Source organism: Xyrauchen texanus, chromosome 2, assembly GCF_025860055.1.
Source record: "Xyrauchen texanus isolate HMW12.3.18 chromosome 2, RBS_HiC_50CHRs, whole genome shotgun sequence".
In the NCBI taxonomy this organism is placed as follows: domain Eukaryota; kingdom Metazoa; phylum Chordata; class Actinopteri; order Cypriniformes; family Catostomidae; genus Xyrauchen; species Xyrauchen texanus.
This window is the reverse complement of record NC_068277.1, coordinates 57,637,805-57,658,013: the sequence shown is the minus strand read 5'-3', so window position 1 is coordinate 57,658,013 and position 20,209 is coordinate 57,637,805. Positions and strand designations below refer to the sequence as shown.

At 37.6% G+C, this 20,209-nt stretch overlaps 1 protein-coding gene across 5 annotated transcripts in view; it reads right to left on the bottom strand.

Moving 5' to 3' along the window:
- Positions 1-20,209, bottom strand: part of arhgef11 (Rho guanine nucleotide exchange factor (GEF) 11) — a 106,622-nt gene that overhangs the window by 66,292 nt on the left and 20,121 nt on the right. For 4 of the 5 annotated variants that reach the window (XR_007972375.1, XM_052147479.1, XM_052147491.1 and 1 more), the window contains exons 5-16: positions 17,852-17,909; positions 17,571-17,767; positions 7,605-7,676; positions 7,407-7,514; positions 5,543-5,591; positions 5,410-5,447; positions 5,129-5,218; positions 4,984-5,052; positions 3,635-3,739; positions 3,379-3,477; positions 1,557-1,599; positions 1,348-1,444 (exon numbers count right to left, since the gene is read on the bottom strand). Coding sequence is in view for 4 of the 5 variants with exons in the window: in XM_052147479.1 (XP_052003439.1) it covers positions 1,348-1,444; positions 1,557-1,599; positions 3,379-3,477; positions 3,635-3,739; positions 4,984-5,052; positions 5,129-5,218; positions 5,410-5,447; positions 5,543-5,591; positions 7,407-7,514; positions 7,605-7,676; positions 17,571-17,767; positions 17,852-17,909 (1,025 nt within the window). In the remaining variant the exon portion in view is untranslated. The remainder of the gene's footprint in view (positions 1-1,347; positions 1,445-1,556; positions 1,600-3,378; positions 3,478-3,634; positions 3,740-4,983; positions 5,053-5,128; positions 5,219-5,409; positions 5,448-5,542; positions 5,592-7,406; positions 7,515-7,604; positions 7,677-17,570; positions 17,768-17,851; positions 17,910-20,209) is intronic. The other variant, XM_052147499.1, reaches the window with a different exon arrangement.

Here is a 20,209-nt window from a genome sequence, read left to right as displayed (position 1 = left end):
CTTTGAACAAAACATAAAAATCTTTGATTTGCAAATGGTTCTACTTTTGTTCCATACTGATATACAGCAAAGTCCAACATCAAAAATCTAAATGTTTTGTAACCACTCATATTTTGATGTTCAGTCATCTCTGTTGTCAGTGTGTTGAGGAAGTGAGAGAGTTGTGCTTGATCCCCTTCCGCCCCCATCTTTTACATCTTTTCACACCCATTTCATTACCCTTTTTTAAAGTCTGTGGTGTGAATGACTGGTGCTGAACTAGGGGGTTTCATGACACTTTGAGAGCAAAGAGTACATAACTTTTAAACAGAATGGTTTGTGTTGTCTTGTGGGATATAAGAATCAGAATTAGCTTTATCGCCAAGTATGCTTACACATACAAGGAATTTGTATTGGTGACAGAAGTTCCAGTCCAAAAACAACACAGCAACAAGACAGAGATAAAATACAAAAAAGTGAATAGAAAAGTATATATAGAAATAGACATTAAGACAAATATTATATATATATATATATATATATATATATATATATACACATACATATATATATACATACACACATACACACAAACACACAAACACACAAACACACTCTGATCAGCCACAACTTTAAAACCATCTGCCTAATATTATGTAGGTCCATCTTGTGCCGCCAAAACAGCGCCAACCCGCATCTCAGAACAGCATTCTGAGATAATATTATTCTCTCACCACAATTGTACAGAGCGGTTATCTGAGTTACGGTAGACTTTGTCAGTTCAAACCAGTCTGGCCATTCTCTGTTGAACTTTCTCATCAACAAGGCATTTCCATGCACAGAACTGCCACTCACTAGAGGTTTTTTTTTTTATCCGAGTAAATTCTAGAGATTGTTGTGTGGGAAAATAGCAGGAGTTCAGCAGTTACAGAAATACTCAAACCAGCCCATCTGACACCAACATTCATCCATGCGATTATCTAATCAGCCAATCATGTAGCAGCAGTGCATAAAATCATGCAGATACAGGTCAGGAGCTTCAGATAATTTTCACATCAAGCATTAGAATATGGAAAATTCTCAGTGATTTGGACCGTGGCATGATTTTTGGTGCCAGATGAGCTGGTTTGAGTGGGGAAAAAATATTTAACCCACTAGTAGATCTAATACCAGTACTGCATACTCTACTAGTCTCGCAAAACCCTTATCAGTATTAGCTGTTTTAACATAATTTGATGCTTTTTTGTTTGTTTGTTCACAGTTTATATCATATCACAGTTAAAATCACAAATCGCAATATTTTTCAAAATAATCACAATATGATTTTTGGTCCAGTTCAGTCCTAGTGAAAATGGTATGATCAAATACCTGTAGTCTTGAAGTTGGTCTTGAATATCTGGAAGCATTTGCTGCTGTAATTCAGACAGAGACCCACGAATGTCCTCCTGAGCATGGAGTCGACACTCTGAACAAAACAAAACCCTGTTTAAATAACCTTAATTTTCCTAATCAGGCATTCTAATTTAGTCTTTGTTCAGTCTAGTTATTGAGATTTGAACAACTGCACATAATCTTACCTATATCAGTCAGAAACTCCTCTCTGACTTCAATCTTCAGAGGCTAAAAAGCATCAGAAATCAACAGTCATTCTGGAACATACCATCAGTTAGGATATTTGAGAACATTTTTATGATTTTGGAGTAAACATGGGTGCCATGTCCAAGATTTGAAATGCACAACATTCTAATGAAAACATTGATATTTGGTGTCAGTGTATTGATGCAATGCCTTGAGGGTTTTTCATGCTTTGGAAATTTTTCGCCAGTCTCCCTAGTGAAACTTAAGGCTGTCGAAGCATTTTTTGTTCCAAAAAGGCCAAAAATATGAGCCGCTATATATGCCTCCCCGCCCCTCAGTGCTCAGGTTTCACTCTCGATCGATCTAATCATAAACACAGCACTATCGAGCAAAGGCAGATGTGGAAATAATTCAAAGCAGTACCGCTGCTCAATATACGCATACTACGCAGTCTTCGTAGGGCACCAACTCCCTAGGAGGGTACCATCTTACCCTAGGATGGCACCAGAAAGTCCACCGGGTGCCCTTCCTCGCACGATATACGTTATTCAAGGACCCGAAAGCAGTTGCGGAACACAGACGATCGATTCACGCTATTAGGCAAACTCGAAAATCCTCTTGACTACTGGCGCATGAACAAAGATTGCTTTCCATTGCTTGCGCGGATTGCACGCAGGTATTTATCTGCCCAAGCACCAGCAGGCAGAGAGAGAGAGAGAGAGAGAGAGACTATTCAATGCAGCATCTCATGTTCTAGATGAGAAGAGGAACCATATCTCATCTAGAACACTGAGCAACTTTTGTTCTATAAGAGAAACCTGACACTTTTACATCCAATTTGCTGTGTATAGCAATTACATGAAATTTGTTTAGCCCTGCAAAACTTTGTTCGTCACTTGAGGCTACATCTGTCGTTTACAGTTGAGTTTGGTTTTAGTTCTATTACTGCTGTTTTGCACAATAATTTTATATTTTAGTATAAATATGTTTACAGAAACAGAACAGAACAAGAATTCTGCTTGTTGTTATCATTAAAATGACTGTGTAGCATATTTAAACTTTTTGTATTTGCAAGAAGATACTAGCCTAGAGCTGCTAAGTTCATTACTTGACTGCTGTTTTGCATATCATTAGAGTTTTCTAGAACGTTCCATTTATTGAATAATTAGTAAAAAAAAAAAAAAAAAAAATATCTGTTAAATTTGATTTAGGTGCATCACTAGAGAATAGCGGCATCAAGTTGCTGCATGTATGTACAGGGCTTAATAAGGCTTGGTATTAGGAAACAAACTAGCCATGTTTCTTGAATAAAAGTACAGTCCCAAATGAGTGACACTGAACTCATGGAATAGTCAGAATATTATAACTATTAGCCATCTAGAAATAAAGTGATAAAGGAAAGTTAGTTTTGTTTTTAAGTAAAAAAGTAAAATACAAAATGTTTCAGATGCTTAGATGATCACAAATGTCAGGTTTATAAACGTGATATGCAACTGCAAAATTCAGTCAAAAATAAATTGCAATTATATAAAAAACCTTTGTAGGTCTTTGCCAGCCACCAAAGACCACTTTTGACCCAGCAAATAAGAAATAAATGTAACTTTTGTGTTCCATGCAAGAAACAAAGCCATACAGGTTTGGAGTGCCATTAGGGTGAGTAAATGACATCATTTTCATTTTTGGGCAAACTACTGTATTACTTTTATCTGTACATCGTCACACTCCGAAGCAGGATAATTCAACAATGTAAAAGCATTTTGTTAGAGGGCCTTTGTGGTCTGGAGTGGTTTAAGGGTGCAGATCCATTCAGGTGGTACTCACAGCATCATGGTCCAGGAAGTGGGAGCAGATCTGAGAGGCGAGTGAACGGGCGTCTTTTGGACTTGAGCTCAGGTATGCCTCCACAGACAGATAAAACAGCTGGAAGTGCATGAAAAAATTCAGTCTTTTGTAAAAAGACATCTGCCAAGTCAGGTTTTGCCTTATCAATAAGCATATTTAAGATGTTACAAATATTTTTTCAAATAAGTATTGCTATTACAAAAGTACAATGACATGAAAGCCTGTTAGCACTAACCAGTGGGTTGGGATCAAGTTGTTGACTAAAAACATATCTTATGAACACGGTCATGTATGCCGGACGACTTTTTAGCAGCTCAATGTCCTGGAACAGCCCGTGCATCTTACAAAGAAAGGAAGAATGAGTGTTAAAGACATAATAGCACTAAAAGACCTATATGAAGTATAAGTCATTAAGCATATTTGGAATAGCACACTACCATCCTACTCATTCTATTTTTACAGATAATGCATAATTTACACAATATGTGAATTATCTATATGTGTGGAATACCCAGATGACCTACTATGCCAAAATGTGCAGTGTACAAGACAGTAAACAGTCAAAGACTTTATCCCATATTGTTATGCATTTCACTTGAGCTTTCATTTTCAAAGCTAAGAATGAAGTCATTTTAACCGGAGTAAATTCATTCATGATTTAACATCTCCTTATTCACACATTATTTGACCAGAATGTCAAAAGAGTTTTACAAAAAAGTATTAAATTCAAAATGACCATTAATTTACAAGAAAACTGTAAAGTACACTCTAAATTAAAGTGATAGAGTTCACTCATTTACTCATACCTCATGCCATTCCAGGACGTGTTTGACTTTCTTCTGATGAACACATATGTAGCTTTTTAGAAGAATATTTTAGCTCTGTAGGTCCTCACAATGCAAGTTAATGGATACCAAAATGTTAAAGCTTGAAAAAGCACATAAAGGCATTATAAAAGTAACCCACAAGTCTTCAGAAGCGATATGATGGGTGTAGGTGAGAAACAGATCAATACTTGATTCCTTTTGAAATATTAATTCTTCTCCCTGCCCAGTAGGTGTCAATATGCATGGAGAATGCGAATCAGCAAAAACAAAAACAAAAATGTGAAAGAGCCAAATTATAGATAAAAATGACTTTAAAATTATGGATCCGTTTCTCACCCACGACTATCATATCACTTCAGAAGACATCAATTTATCTACTGAAGTCCAATGGATTAATTTTATGCTGCCTTTACATGGTTTAGGAGCTTCAATGATTTGTTGCATTGCATGGACCAACAAAGCTGAGATATTCTTCTAAAAATCTTTGTTCATCAAAAGAAAGAAAGTCATACACATCTAAGATGGCATGATATGAGAATTAAATTTTTGGGAGAACTTTTCCTTGATATGAATGTAAAGTACTGAGGTCATGTGATAACAATTTACCATGCTATTATTTAAAACAATTATAGTTGCATACTGCTTCACGTACTATATAAAAAATAAATAAAAAACAGCAGGTAGTGTACAGTGTATACTACGCATTATGCAGTAGTAATCCATTCCAATCACAGCCATTGATATTAGCCTCTCTTACCTCATTGATTGTGTACTCATAATCATCCTCCTCTTCTTCTTCTGGTCCAATGATCTGTGCTTTTCCTCCCTGAGATGACAACACATTCAGAATCATAGCTCAAAGGCCCTGTTTGTGGACTTAAGGTTTTTAAATAAAACCTCACCAAATCAGAGGTGTTTATGTCAGATCCCTGCCTGTGTTGCAGAGGATTCTGCAGGAAGGTGGAGGGAGAGGAGAAGGGACTTTCACATGCCTAAAATGGGAGATGGAGGAAAGGAAAAGATTGGGAAAATGAAAAGGTGGTGTGCTTTTTTCTATTTCTTCACAAATACTTCAGTACTGAGGCTGGTCAATCAAAATATTTTCGGTAACATTTTATATTCATAGTGGGCTTGTGTCAATTCTAGAAGTCATCTGATCTTAAATTAAGTGAATAAAACTCACCTCAACATCTCCTTCACTGGAGTCCACTGATAACCGACCTAACGAAGCATCACATTTATCAGAGCAGTAAAATCTTCATCAAGGTTAGATCTTCAAAACACATTATAATTAAGAAACTAAAACACCCAATTACCTTCTCCAGCAGTGAAATAGTTGGCAATAGCTTCTGATCGTGTTCCATGCTGAAAGAAGGACATTTATTACCACGAGGGTGGACTACTGCAATAGACTCCTTAACAGCCTTCCCAAAAATACCATTAAGGGGGTCGCACACCGGACACATCTGACCGAACGACATGGCACGTTCTTAAATTAGAAATAACTGTTTTCAATGAAGGTACACACCGCCGCCGCCACTCGGCGTCTGTCGGCAGCGCCAAGCTATGACTCCAGAGGCTGCTCACATTTCTGCCGCACCACAAATCAGCACTCGCATATTTTCTATTAAATTAAACCCAAATAATTATCAAAGAACATACAGTTAAAGTCAGAAGTTTGCATACACCTTGGCCAAATACATTTAAACTTAGTTTTTCACAAGTCCTGACATTTAATCAGAACACTTTGCCTGTCTTTGGTCAGTTAGGATAACTATCCATCCATCCATCCATCTTCAACCGCTTATCTGAAGTCGGGTCGCGGGGGCAGCTGCTCCAGCAGGGGGCCCCAAACTTCCCTATCCCAAGCCACATTAACCAGCTCTGACTGGGGGACCCCGAGGCGTTCCCAGGCCAGTGTGGAGATGTAATCTCTCCACCTAGTCCTGGGTCTTCCCGAGGCCTCCTCCCAGCTGGACGTGCCTGAAACACCTCCCTAGGGAGGTGGCCAGGGGCATCCTTACCAGATGCCCAAACCACCTCAACTGACTCCTTTCGACGCAAAGGAGCAGCGGCTCTACTCCGAGCTCCTCACGGATGACTGAGCTCCTCACCCTATCTCTAAGGGAGAAGCCCGCCACCCTTCTGAGGAAGCCCATTTCGGCCGCTTGTACTCGCGACCTAGTTCTTTCGGTCATGACCCTTCATGACCATAGGTGAGGGTAGAAACAAAAATTGACCGGTAGATCGAGAGCTTTGCCTTTCGGCTCAGCTCTCTTTTCGTGACAACGGTGCGATAGAGCGAATGCAATACCGTCCCCGCTGCACCGATTCTCCGGCCAACCTCCCGCTCCATTGTCCCCTCACTCGTGAACAAGACCCCGAGGTACTTGAACTCCTTCACCTGGGGAAAAACCTCATTCCCTACCTGGAGTACGCACTCCATCGGTTTCCTACGGAGAACCACTTTTTTTTAAATGTGAAATATCAGAATAATAGTAGAAATAGCTATATATTTCAGATTGTATGTCTTTCATCAAATTCCCAATGGGTCAGAAGTTTTCATACACTTTGTTAGTATTTGGTAGATTATACACACCCGGTCCCTTATCAGGCTAATCAAGCCTCCGAGCGGGATAAAGGTCGACTGTGGACGGTGGTGCAACAGAGAGAGTGCTTACGGGCAGCTGCCCCATGTGTGTGTGTGTGTGTGTGTTTTTTGGTTTAAGTTTGTAGTTAAATATTATTTATATTGTCAATCCCGTTCCAATATTAAATCTGTGGAGTGGTTAAAACATTTGTTTTAATGACTTCAATCTAAGTTTATGTAAACTTCTGACTTTAAATAAACCGTAGATTATTTACTTTAGCGTTCTTGAACAAGGGAAAAACCGTGGTAACGTGTGTACTGTCTGCAACCTGAACCGCATCGACGTGCCCCACGTTTGATACCTGTGCTGTGTCCTAGCCGCGACGCGGCATGGTGCTTCCGGTCCGGTGTGCGACCGCCTTTAGACAGCTGCAGCAAATTCAGAATGCTGCTGCCAGGATTCTCAACAGAACCAAAAAAAAAGTTTAAGCAATTACAGTAGTGATGCTTGACTTAGAAAACACCACTAATAAAAATTAAACAAGAAAAGTTTAACAATAAGTATGCATTAGCACAAAGACAAATCTTACCACATCTTGCTGAATTTTTACTCTGACTTGATTGGCTCTCCGTTTGGCACTTCCTATTCGCTCCTCTAAGGAAGAGGAAGGATTTCGAAACTGTTCCTCTAGTAGGTTCTGAAAAGTGTTTGCAGAAAAACAAATGTGTAATCAAAGTTGACAGGGTGGTGTACAATGGAAAGTGGACTTTATAGCCTGTATTGTTACCTGTAGCTCCGCCTCCTCCTGTTCTAACATCTTCCTGAGGATTTCTGTGGCATGTTTTTGCACCTCAGGGTCCTGCAAATGATGAAGACAATAATGCATAAATGACAAAGGTATTGCTAATGCTGGACGTTTCTGAAGTCTTCAAACTCATTCAGTTACAGTCCCACCAACCGAATATTTAACTGCTTTTCAGCTGTTCAAGTGTTTTTAGAAGGGCTGTCGATTTAACTCGTTAATTCAGTGCAATTAATTATATAAAAATATAACATGTTAAAAACATTAAAACAATCAATCATGACCCTGGACCATAATAAGGAACATTTCTGAGCAATTCAAGTTTGAAGTACCAACTGTTTTCTCCAGGGGGCAGTAAATGAACCTTCAGCTGTATAGGCAATGTGCAGCTTATACAGAGGACAAACCAACCCTTCAGCAGACAGCACAACACGAGGACGCGTTCTTGCATTGAAAATAAAGCTTGGAGTGTAAATCCGAATTTAGGGATCTCAAGATATGTCTAAGTATTAAACTATGTTTAACTTGACACAGCAACATAAAAAAGGTATGTTTATGATGCTACGCAACCAAAGTGAGATGCTCCAAAAGTGTCCTTCTGACGCAGGTGTACATTGATGGGTCCTTAGACAAGCCCTCATAATAAATCTCCAACTGACTGACAAATTAAATTGCAAAATGGATTACAGTGAACTGTAGGTCAATGATTGTGTTATGTTCAATGATATGCAAATAAACAATATATTACATTCTAAAGCCACTTTTTGTATTGTCTTATCAATGCTCAACTCCTCTGCCACAATAATGTAATGCATTTTAATTATCTGAATGTAATATATATTCGTGCTGTTCTAAACTAAAGTGTAAAGTGCAGATCTGTTAAGAGCTATGGTTTGTCTTTTTTATTTACATGATTTTTTTTTTTACATAATTTTTGACATTACATATGTTATGTAAATCATTTTATATTTCTCATTAATATGAGTCAGTTAGGTGACATGAAGTAAATTAGCTTCAGCTGTTTACATACAACAGCTCTTCGTGATCGCTTGTATTACTACTACTAAAGCTAGGAAATAGCTTTAAATGGCTTTAAATGAACAACTTCAGCATTACGGCTCATCACAGCTGAGAGACACAACAGACTGATTAATTACACAAACTGAAGGCGCTTACTTCCTATCTGACTTTCCACACACTGTTTAAAATGGAGGATTTTGCAGTTTCTTTAGTGAATGAATCTTGCAAACCGGCTACCGCGAAATAGGGAGAAATACCCCTGCTTGGACTGCTATTTTTCCACTGAGAAAGCTGATCTTCAGAAAGCTGGCAAAAGGTGATCACACACGCTTCGTCCGTCTGTCCAGCTCATGCACGCACGCATGCACCCACCCACGCACGCACACACACGCATTATATATATAATTTGTAATTATTTAAATATAACTATTTATAATTATTTCATCATTATATATTGAATTATTATTATTTGAGGGGCTCTCTCAGCAAATATGTATACAAGCGATTAATTGAGATTAATTGGATTAATCGGCACACCAATTAATTCCATAAAAACATTTCGAAAAATTAGGGCTAAGCATGTGCAACAGTGAGTAAATTTTGATGGCCCCAGTGATATCATTCAGTGTCAACTCAAAACACAATTTAGTTTTTGATATTTTCTTTTTACTTAAAGAAACACATATAGGCTGAACTCAAAATATTAAATGCCATGGATCAATATTTACAAAGTAATTATTTTGAATTTTCGTGTATGATTTGTGTAAAACTACAAGTTTTATAAAAAAAATACCAAATAAATAAAAAATAGAAAGGTGAAGGTGTAATTAATTATTTCAAAAATATAAGTATTACTAAAATCAGCTGACTTATATTGTAGTATATAGTAATAAATCAGCAACTATTGTTGCAATGGTGTGATTTCAAAGTGTTGTTTTTCCAAAGTTGGAGTGTCTATAACTCCACATTAATTTTTTTCTGACATTGTTTGCACATGCGATACATGTGCAAACAATGTCAGAAAAACAACCATATGGGCTAGAATACATTTTTATTTATGGTCATATAGATTTTCATCTCCACAAGAAAGGTTTTTAGGAGTGGCCCATAATCACACTCTCGATGCTTGTCTGCAGAACACAGTTTTAGATTTTTTTTAAATGGCTTTTGATCAGTGTTAATACAGTCAATGAAATCACTGACTAAAATGTTAGTTGACAAAGGGTTGTTTGATTTCGTCAATGATAACACAGACAAGATGAATAAGGCGCATCATGATGATACACTATTTTATTAAAGTATACTATTGATGAAAATATGATGAGATCAAAAGTATACTGCAAAATATTAACAGTGCAATATATGAAAAGAAGAAACATTTATAGAATCTGTATATAGAGGATGATATTAGATATAGATTAATCTAACTCATTAATAATTGGGGATTTCTCCTCTTGAGCTGCGTGATTTGAACACAGGCAAAATGGACCGCTTCAAAACGGGGTAAATACCTCATTCAAACACATCCTATTTATGCATTATTTTAATCATTATAGTAGCCTATATCCACAACATATATGTAAAATAACAACTTACATCTGCACAGTGAAGTGAATGAACAGGTGAACTTGAAATAAATGATGCGCTATTCAGAATATGCGTAATTTGCATGGAGTCAATTATTTTTGAACTAATTATTTTTAGTCAAATTAATCGCACTGAATTAACGCGCTAAATCGACAGCCTAGAAATAACCTGTTTTCATAAGAAACATGCTACACGCAATGTAATCTCCTTTCAATGAAAATTAATAAGTCTCTAAAGCATGAAGAATTCAGAGTACAGTAGGTTCATTTAAAAAAAAGTAGCTAATACTCAATGACAGTAGTATATAGTTATATGTTTGATACATTTTTAAATTAGAAAATATTTATAATTTTTTTCCCTAAATGTTTGAATATTTGATTAAAGTTTGGTCTGTTATAGATTGAAACATTTCTGTCCATTTTGCGCATCGTCATCAACTATATTTTCGTTGACTAAAATTTTTTGTCAGACTAAAATTGACTACAACTAATGAGATGATGACATTTGACTCATTTTAAAGGTTGTTTTCATCAAGACTAAAACTATGACTACAACAAAAACTGTGAAAAAAATTTACTGCTTTTGAGGCCTTGGCAGTGACTGGTAGAAGTTCAATGCAGATGTGTAAATTATGAACTTAACAGAAAGAGTAGACAACACCAAGGCACATATTGCAAATGCTTAAGATGTTGATTGTTGTCCATGGTGAATATTCTACACATTTATACAGAGGTGGGTAGTAACACACTAAATTTACTTTACTCAAGTTACATTTTACTTGAATTACTTTTTAGAGAAAATAAATACTTTTAAAAGGTGCACTCAGCCATTCTGTTAATAGAAACACTGTTAATATTCAAACTCAACTGCCAAAACAAACACACCCCTCCCATCAGTGCTCCTTTGGAAAACCCCCCAAGCAAATTAATCATTTTTACCTCTCCACTGCTGAAAAGCCTAGCTGATGATAACACAGCTCCTAGCCCTCGACTTATCCTAATCCTTTTATAGTTTATATTCGTCTGACCTTTGGCATTTGGAATGTTTCTCAGCCATTTGTCCTCCTTGGAGTTTAGAAAGTTCACATCAGCCAGATTTGCCATCACTCGTCTAATGTATTACCCTCTTGCTCTGCTCTCACCCCCCATCCTGTGCACATGCAAGAACCACCCCCTGTTGCTGATTGGCTGGAGTGGTGTTGAGTGGATCGGTCTGATCCACTTTGTTTTTGTCCCATTTACTGAGCCAGGGCTATGTACAAATACTAGATTTTTTTTCAGCCCACCCATAAAACAGACAGCTAGCAGACTGTTAGGAGATATTTGAAGAATTTGACAAAAAAAGTGTAGTGGATTAGAATTACTGAGTACACATTTAAAAGTAGGTTTAATGATGGGTACTTTTTACTCCTAGACTTAAATAAATTTGTCGTACTTTTAAAAAAAGTACTTTGTTACAATGGGCAACACTCCTGTCACTACAAGTTCATTTGTAAATTTGTAATACAATTTTTTTTTACTTTTACTTCATTACAATGGGCAACATTCCAGTAATTTCTTCTAATTCTCAGACCACACCAAATCTGTCAATCATCCTTAGTGATAGTTCACCCATTAATTCATATTTTGTCATAATATTAATTATAAATCATTCTCTTTGTTCCAAACCTGTGTGAAATTTGGTCTTCTCTGGAACCCAAAACAAGATGTTAAGCAGAATGTTAGGGACTGACAGCCTCATAACTTTCACAATACGGGAATAAAAGATGCAATGAAAGTGAATTGTGACTGAGACTGTGCGAAACGGGGACTCGATCTGGAAGGCGTGTTGGAAGAAATAATTCAGTGTCAACTGTCCAACATCTAGGTGATGCAGAGCGAAGGTTGTTACTGACTTGGAGGATATTGCTATAATGTCGATCGATTACAGCAATGGAAACAAAATTCTCTGAGTTGGTCACAAGAGTGGCAGATGTAGAGAAACATATCGATTATCTGGAGTCATCAGAAAGGGAATTATCCGCTAATCAGTCCGTGTCTAAAAAATACTTGTAACACATTTTGGAAAAACTGAAGTTGAAGGAATAACATACGGATTTGTTGGCATTCCTGAGCATGTAGAAGGCAGAAATATGGTGAAATTCCTTGACAAGCTCTTCCCGAGTCTGCTCGCCATAAACTGGAAATTGAGCTAGCTCACAGAGTCCCGGTTCGCAGATCTACTGAGGGAGAAAGGCCCCGATCAATTCTGGCCAAATTTCTGAGATCATCCAATTAAGATCTTGTGTTGCACCAAGCAAGGAGAAAAGAAAAGGTTTCTTTGAAGAATCACAATATTTTGTTGTTCCCGGACTTTGCGAATTGGACAAGAGAAACGCGATCGGTTCAATGAATGTAAGAAACTCTTACATCAATGGAAGATCACTTTTGCACAGATGTTTCCGGCAAAACTGAGAATAAACACAGAGGATGGCAGCAAAGTATTTACATGTCCCAAACTGGCACTCTCCTTCATAAATACATTGGACTAAGGCATTTGATGTTTTTTATATTAGTGGACTGACTCGCTGTTCAGTGACTCGATTGTCTGAGGAAGCTGGTCGCCATTTGTGTTTCGTTTTGTGCATTTTTTGTGGAATTACACTGCTTCGGGATAGTTGTGGATGAATCTGTTCGATCTTTGTGCTTATGACTCCTGTTGGCTAGAGTTTGTTTTTGTGGAATATTTTTAAGGGCCATTAGAATGATTTCGTCATCACCTGCATTCATAACGGCTGGCTCACTGAACAATTGTTTGTCTGTTCAAGGTTGGGGTTTGATTGTTGCACTAATGGGGAATGTGGTCTGTAAAGTCTTGTTTTTGACACAAAGTGTTTTTATTTTTTTTAATTATATCAATATGTCAAATGTTAACATGTGTAGGTTATCTCTCTCCACATGGAATGTGAATGGGTTGGGGCACCCCACAAAAAGAAAGAAGGTTATTTTTTTTCTTAAGCATAAGAAATATGAAAGTGTTTCTTAAAGAAACGCATCTTTCCCAGCAGGAAGATGACAAATTTGGGAAGATATGGGGTGGGCATGTTTTTGTTTTTTTTTTATCGCTGGCTTAAGTAAGAGCAGGGGAGTTATTACATTAATAAGTAAGCATCTACAATTCAAATGTCTTAGATTAAAGATAAATAAGGAAGATTCATTATTGTTTTAGCAGAAATTCAGGGGCAAAGGTTGATTTTGGCTAATATTTATGCACTTAACACTGATGATCAGGGATTTTTTAACAGATTTTGAGGAGAGGTTGAAAGCCCCTGGCACACCTCATGATATAATATTGGAACGAGACTTTAATCTATTGATGGATGATCAGTCCTTGATCATAATGAAGCAAAAGTGTGCAAGCCCCCTGGACCAACATTGCCACTTCACAGGATGTGTAAAAATCTTTGTCTTGCAGATATTTGAACCCATCTTGTAGGGACTAAACATTTTTTCATCAGTCCATAAGATTTATTCTAGAACAGATTTTTTTTTTAATATATCCAAGTCCCTCATTTCATCTATTGTTGATTGCTCAATTGGAAATATCTTAGACTCAGATCATGCCCTGGTGAGTTTAGAGGTGTTGCCACATACAGAGAAAAATAAATCAGATAGTTGGCACTTTAATGTGTCCCTTTTGCAAAATCCTGATTTCCAACAAATGTTAAAAACTGAAATCAGTGTTTATATGGAGAAAACTGGTCCTCAGTTACTTCTGTGGCTTGGGAGGCACTTAAGGCGGTTCTTAGGGGTCGGATCATACAACATGCCTCATTTACCAAACAATCCAAAGCCTGAGAACTCTTGGAGTTGGAAGAGAATATTAAAAGTGCCGAAGCAGAGCTAAAGTGCAGAATGTCCTCTGAAGGCCTCAGAGAATTGACTCTGAAAATAAAGATATAATGCTATTTTGTCAGGGAAGGTGGAGTTTTGGTTATTCAGGGCAAACTCATACGTTGAGTCGGGGGACAAAGCAGGGAAGCTTTTTGCTAGATAAATAAAACATTTTTGTACCATTCCCGCCATTGATATTAATAATGCCTTTAAAGAGTTCTATCTTGATTTCTATAGGTCTTCGTCTACTGATGAAGATATTAGAAAATTTGTGGAGCCATTAGAACTACCTTAATTGCCGACTGAGCAAAAAAATTCTATTGATTCAGAGATAACCTTGGAGGAGCTTGAAGAGATAATTACGGCCTTACCTACACGCAAGGCTCCGGGGCCAGATGGCTTATGCTACAGAATTGGCTCCACATTTGGTAGAAGTTTATACGGAATCATTAAAGAATGGAAAGCATCCGCCAACCATGATGCAAGCCTGGATCAGTCTGATTCTTAAAAAGTACAAAGATCCAAGTGAGTGTAAAAGTTATCGTCCAATTTCCCTGATTCAGCTAGATGTTAAAATTTTGTCAAAAATGTTGGCTAACCAGTTATGACATCTCTATTATTATATTATACATATAGATCAGATGGGGTTTATTCGGGGCCATAGCTCTTCTGATAAAATTAGGCGTTTCATTAATATCATGTGGTCAGTAGAGAACTCCGCTGCCATCTCACTTGACACGGAAAAGGCGTTTGATATGGTAGAATAGGATTATCTTTTTAAGATTTTGGAAATGTATGGGTTCCGGAGTACATTTATTGGTTGGATTAAGTTACTTTAAATTTATTTTTTTTAAAAAAGTTTTAATTTCATATTATTTTACTGTGAATATTGGCACTAGGCACGGCTCTTTCCCCATTATTGTTCTGTCTTGCCCTGGAACCATTAGCAGCCACGATAAGGAGAATGATTTTCCAGGGGTGATGGTGGAAGGTGTGGCGCATAATCTTCTGCTTTACGCAGATGATATTTTATTATTTGTCTCTGACCCCACTAGATCTATGCCTTGCCTCAACAGAATTATACATTTCTTCTCTAAGCTCTCAGGATACAAAGTCAATTGGTCTAAATCTGAAGCTTTGGCTCTAACAGCATACTGCCTGGTAACAGCTTTTCAGCCGGGTGCCTTCCAGTGGCCCAAACAGGGCATTAAGTACTTGGCTATTTTATTCCCAGCAAATTTGTCTAATTTAGTTAGAGTTAATTTTGACCCATTAATAAAAAGGTTTGAGTGATTTGGACAGGTGAGCTTCATTACCTTTATCAATGATTGGGAAGGTTAATGTTATTAAAATGAATAGTATTCCAAAATTCAACTACCTACTACAGTCACTCCATATAGATGCCCCCTTCTCTATTGTTTGAAGCAATTTTATAGCATAGTAAAGTCCTTTATTTGGAATGCGAAGCGTCCCAGACTACATTTCAACAAACTACATAGGCCAATTGACAAAGGTGGGCTAGGCCTACCCAAGATTTTGTTTTATTATTATGCATTTGGTCTCAGGCATTTGGCTCATTGGTCACTTCCACATGAAAGAGCCCCTCCCTAGACTTACATTGAACAGGAATTCCTTGCCCCTATTTTGCCACTGCAAAGCCTTTCTATCAAACTAACTGAAGTTATTAAATCACACCCTGTTATTTCACATTTGCACGTGATTTGGACAAGAGTGGCCAGAGTACTTCATTCAGACATTTATTTAAATGTTGCCTCAAGCATATGGCTGTATCCCAAATTAGGTATCAACAAGTCCCCTTTCTGCTGGTCAGAGTGGATTGTGAGGGGGTTACTACACTCGGCGACCTGTATGAGAGTGGAGTGTTGAGATCTTTTGAGAATTTGAGTCATAATTTTGGGATTCCCAGATCTCAGTTTTATAGGCATTTACAGCTGTGCCACATGCTCTGTACTGTTTTTGGGAGTAGCACAAAGCCCCCTAAGGTGGCAGGTGCTTTGGGAGAGGTGATTACTGCTTTTGGAAAAGATCATGAGGAATTTGTGTATAACTCCCTGCTAACTCAGAGTCTGGGGGATGGAGCTTTAACTTCTATCAAGAGATTATGGGAGAAAGATTTGAATTTGGTATTAGAGGATGGAGTGTGGACTAAGATTCTGAAAAAATGACAAAGTCTGTATGTAGAGATGCAAAGGGTTCACCTTATGAACAAATTGGGTTCTGACCAGTCTCATGATCGGCAGGCAAGTCATTTTAAGGGGTTGAAAGTCAAGTGGAGCACCCTCTTTTTCAGAGTGGTGTGTGGAAATGGGGAAGGTAGCTGCATTTGAGGAAGTGGTGAGTAGAAGCCTGGGGTTTAGGGACTTATTTGTTAAAAAATGGTACAAATATTTAGCTTTTTTGGGGGACTCTCTGGGAGGGGATGTTGAGCGTGTAGTTTAGTTTAATCATGTTTATTATTTAATTTATTTATTTTGGATTTTGTGTGTGTCTGTGTGTTATTATGTGGGACCACAGGGGGGTTCGTTGGGGGTCAGGGTGGGATTGTATTAGTGGGGTTTAAATGTAAAATGCTGATTCTTCCTATATGTGTTGAGTCTTTCTGTCATATGCAAATGAATCAATAAAAATGCTAAATACAAAAAACTTATGAAGACAGCATAAAAGTAATCCATATGACTCCAGTAATTAAATTAATATCTTCATAAGTGATATGATAGTTGTGGGTGAGAAACAGATCAATATTTAAGTCCTTTTTTTACTATAAATCTCTACTTTCACATTCTTTTTTTGTTTTTGGCAATTCACATTTTTTGTGCGTATTGCCATATACTGGGAAGTGAGAATTTATAGTAAGAAAAAATACTTGTATATTGATCTGTTTTTCACCCACACCTATCATGTCACTTCTGAAGATATGGATGCAACCACTAAAGTTGTATGGATCCCTTTTATGCTGCCTTTATGTGCTTTATAGAGCTTCAAAGTTTTGGAACCAGTTGACTTGTATTATTATATTGTATTGTTTAGCAGTAGAAAGTCATACACATCATGGATGGCATGAGGGTGAGCCTCTTATTTCTTACTTTGATAGTTTTGAGCAATAAGATGTTATAGTTATTTAGCCTTTTTATTTGTTAAATCTCTGTTAGTTACCATGCTGTTTGTTTAAATAATACAAATACACTTTAAGCAGTATAACAATGTGTCAATTTATCACCATAATTGTAATTATTTGTTTGTCAATTAATCCTCAGCCAAATTTCATAATAATTACAGTCTTACACAGAAGAAAGATTCATATGAGTTTGGGATGGTATAAATTTGAGTAAATTATGATAATATATGGGTGAACTATTCGGTTAATAACAAGACGATCATTGCGCAAAGACGCCAGTCCAGTGCATGTTTACATATTGCATGTTGCATTGTCCCATTTAAAAACATGGTATACCTGTAATGGTTTGGGTGCTGTGATTCTGTGTGGGGTGCTGCTTCCTGTGGGTGGCGTCAGTGGAGGTGGAGGAGGCAGTGCTTCAACTCCCAATGCTGTTCTGTGATTGGGCAAGAGGTCAGTAGGGAGGGGCTGAAGAGGGACAGATGCAGCTAAAGGATGTGGGCCCTGCAGAGTCAATGCCACATATGTCCCAGCTAAAAGATAAATAGAAAATGTATGTGAGCACTGATGGGCTGTGGTTACCATTTTATAAAAAGGTTATAAACTATGATGCTCACATTTGATCATTTTTACCACTTCCTGATGAGACATGGAAGAAACCAATGAACCATTGACCTGAGAGACAAACAGATAAAAAAAAACAAATGTTTATGTTTTAATCATAGCATCAATAGCATAAACAAAACACCTGAGCTTTTAAAGAGATAGTTCAACCAAAAAAAAAAGTGTTAAAGTGAAAGCTGAGATTTATAGTAAAAAAGGAATTAAATATTGATCTGTTTCTTACCCAAACTTATTAAATTGCTTCTGAAGATATGGATTAAACAACTGGAGTCATATGGATTACTTTTATGCTGCCTTTATATGCTTTTTGGAGCTTCAAACTTCTGGCCACCAATCACCTGAATTGTATGGATCTACAGAGCTGAGATATTCCTCTAAAGTTTAGCAGAAGAAAGAAAGTAATCTGGTATAGCATGAGGGTGAGTAAATGATGAGAGAATTTAATTTGTGTGAACTATCCATTTAATGCAGTCAGAGTCTAATTGATATCAGAGTTTGATTTGTTTGGTTCCTGTGAATGCTTTTTCCAAATCCAATATTCAAAGTGCACACCAAGTAAACAGATCCGTGCCTACTTGAAAATGGGGTCTGGTGCATGGTTTATGTGGAGTAGGATCAGTCCCGGCGCCATGGGCGGACATTGGGGGGCCTTGCCCGCCCTGTGAGTCACTAGTGCCCGCCCTGGACGATCCTGTCTCCCTTCATCAACTCTACGTCACGTCTCACATCTCATTTCATCGCGATCTCACAAAGCTCTTTTATTATGCAGCATGCAGAATTCAGCACTGAACAAAAACTCCAACATTTTGTGCGGTGAGTGGATTTTATCTGAAATGCATCTGATTGGCCATTGCGTTTTAGAAATCAACACATATGTCTGTGATTGGCTACGTTGCACAACGCTGCAAAAACACATTATAATGAGAACATCTACTTATGCTTGCGACTGTAAATCGTTATTTTGTTTAGATGTTCTTATTGCTTTTGTGCAATAGATGAATAACAATGTATTTGTTTTTGGATGTTTTATTTAGATAGGGAGTCCCACGAATCGTTTTATTCTCCATGAACCCATTACCGCCAGCGCCGCACTTCGACAATCAAATCTAGTCGTAAATGTTAGTAGTCCCGCGGAGTCGACCAACCACCAGTCCTTGCTTGTTTGCACTTTTATTTATATTTTTTATCAATAGACTACTGTAACTTTCGTTACAAGTTGGTAAGTTGTCGTTTTGTATATACATGATGAATAAACTCCTGAATAAAAATAAAAATGTGTTTGGTCTGATTTAAAAAATAATATTTTTAAATGGATTTGATTGGTTTGTCGATAGTGAGCTGGGAATGTTTGTTTGTGTCCTAAGCATAGTAGCGCTTAATAACGATAGCTGTTATTTTTTTTAAACAACTATGCTGAGATATTTCGGTGGACAATTACCAAGGAATATACGGCGTTTCTTTAATCAAAGACCACCAAAGTTGGCAGAAGAGAGCAGCGAGGTAAGGGGAGAAGACCCAGGGTGTAGCAGTTCACAAGAGGTCGATCCAACTCCCAACACTGCAGAGGCTAGCCATTCCAGCGATACTAGTTGGTCTAACGTTACTTGCCAAAGCCATAGCCTCAAGCAAGGGACGTCACGGCCACAGGTGGGAGCACCATGGGATCTCGGAGTTGAGAAACCCAACCAAGTATTCTTGAAAAACTTTCCTGCACGTGTTTTCTCAGGCAAAAAAAGATCTTTTAACAGCTCCTGGTATGGAAGCAGAGACTGGCTAGAATACTCTATTCATGCAGATGCTGCATTCTGCTACCCATGCAGAACGTTTCGAGCACCCTCCTCTGCCACAGACACCACATTTACGATGATTGGATTTTGCGACTGGAAGCATGCATCTAAAATGTAAGTGACTTAATATGAATTACTTGTTTATTGAACTGTCGAAATCAGTGTTACATTTTCAATCGTGATGGTATTCAGCACTTGGTTGTATGGTCTTGCTTCATGTTATAAATATAAAAACTAACTTACACATTTTGAATTTTTTACTGAAGTATGCTAACTGAGTTTTCTTTGTGTGAGCTGCAGTTAGGCCTATTTGTTTCATCGAGAGGCTGTGCGAGCCTAAACAGCACAAATCTTTAGCGTCAGTTATGAATTTGAATAGCGTCAGTACATTATGTAACAGGCTACTATCGATCATTATATTATACAGATTCAATTCATAATCGGTCATATCATTTAATGTTATTATGCAATTAGGGAATTAGGTTTATCTCAGTTGTGCCCCCCTGAAAAAAATGTAATGCCCGTCCGTGAATTTGTGTCTGGCGCAGGGTCTGAGTAGGATAA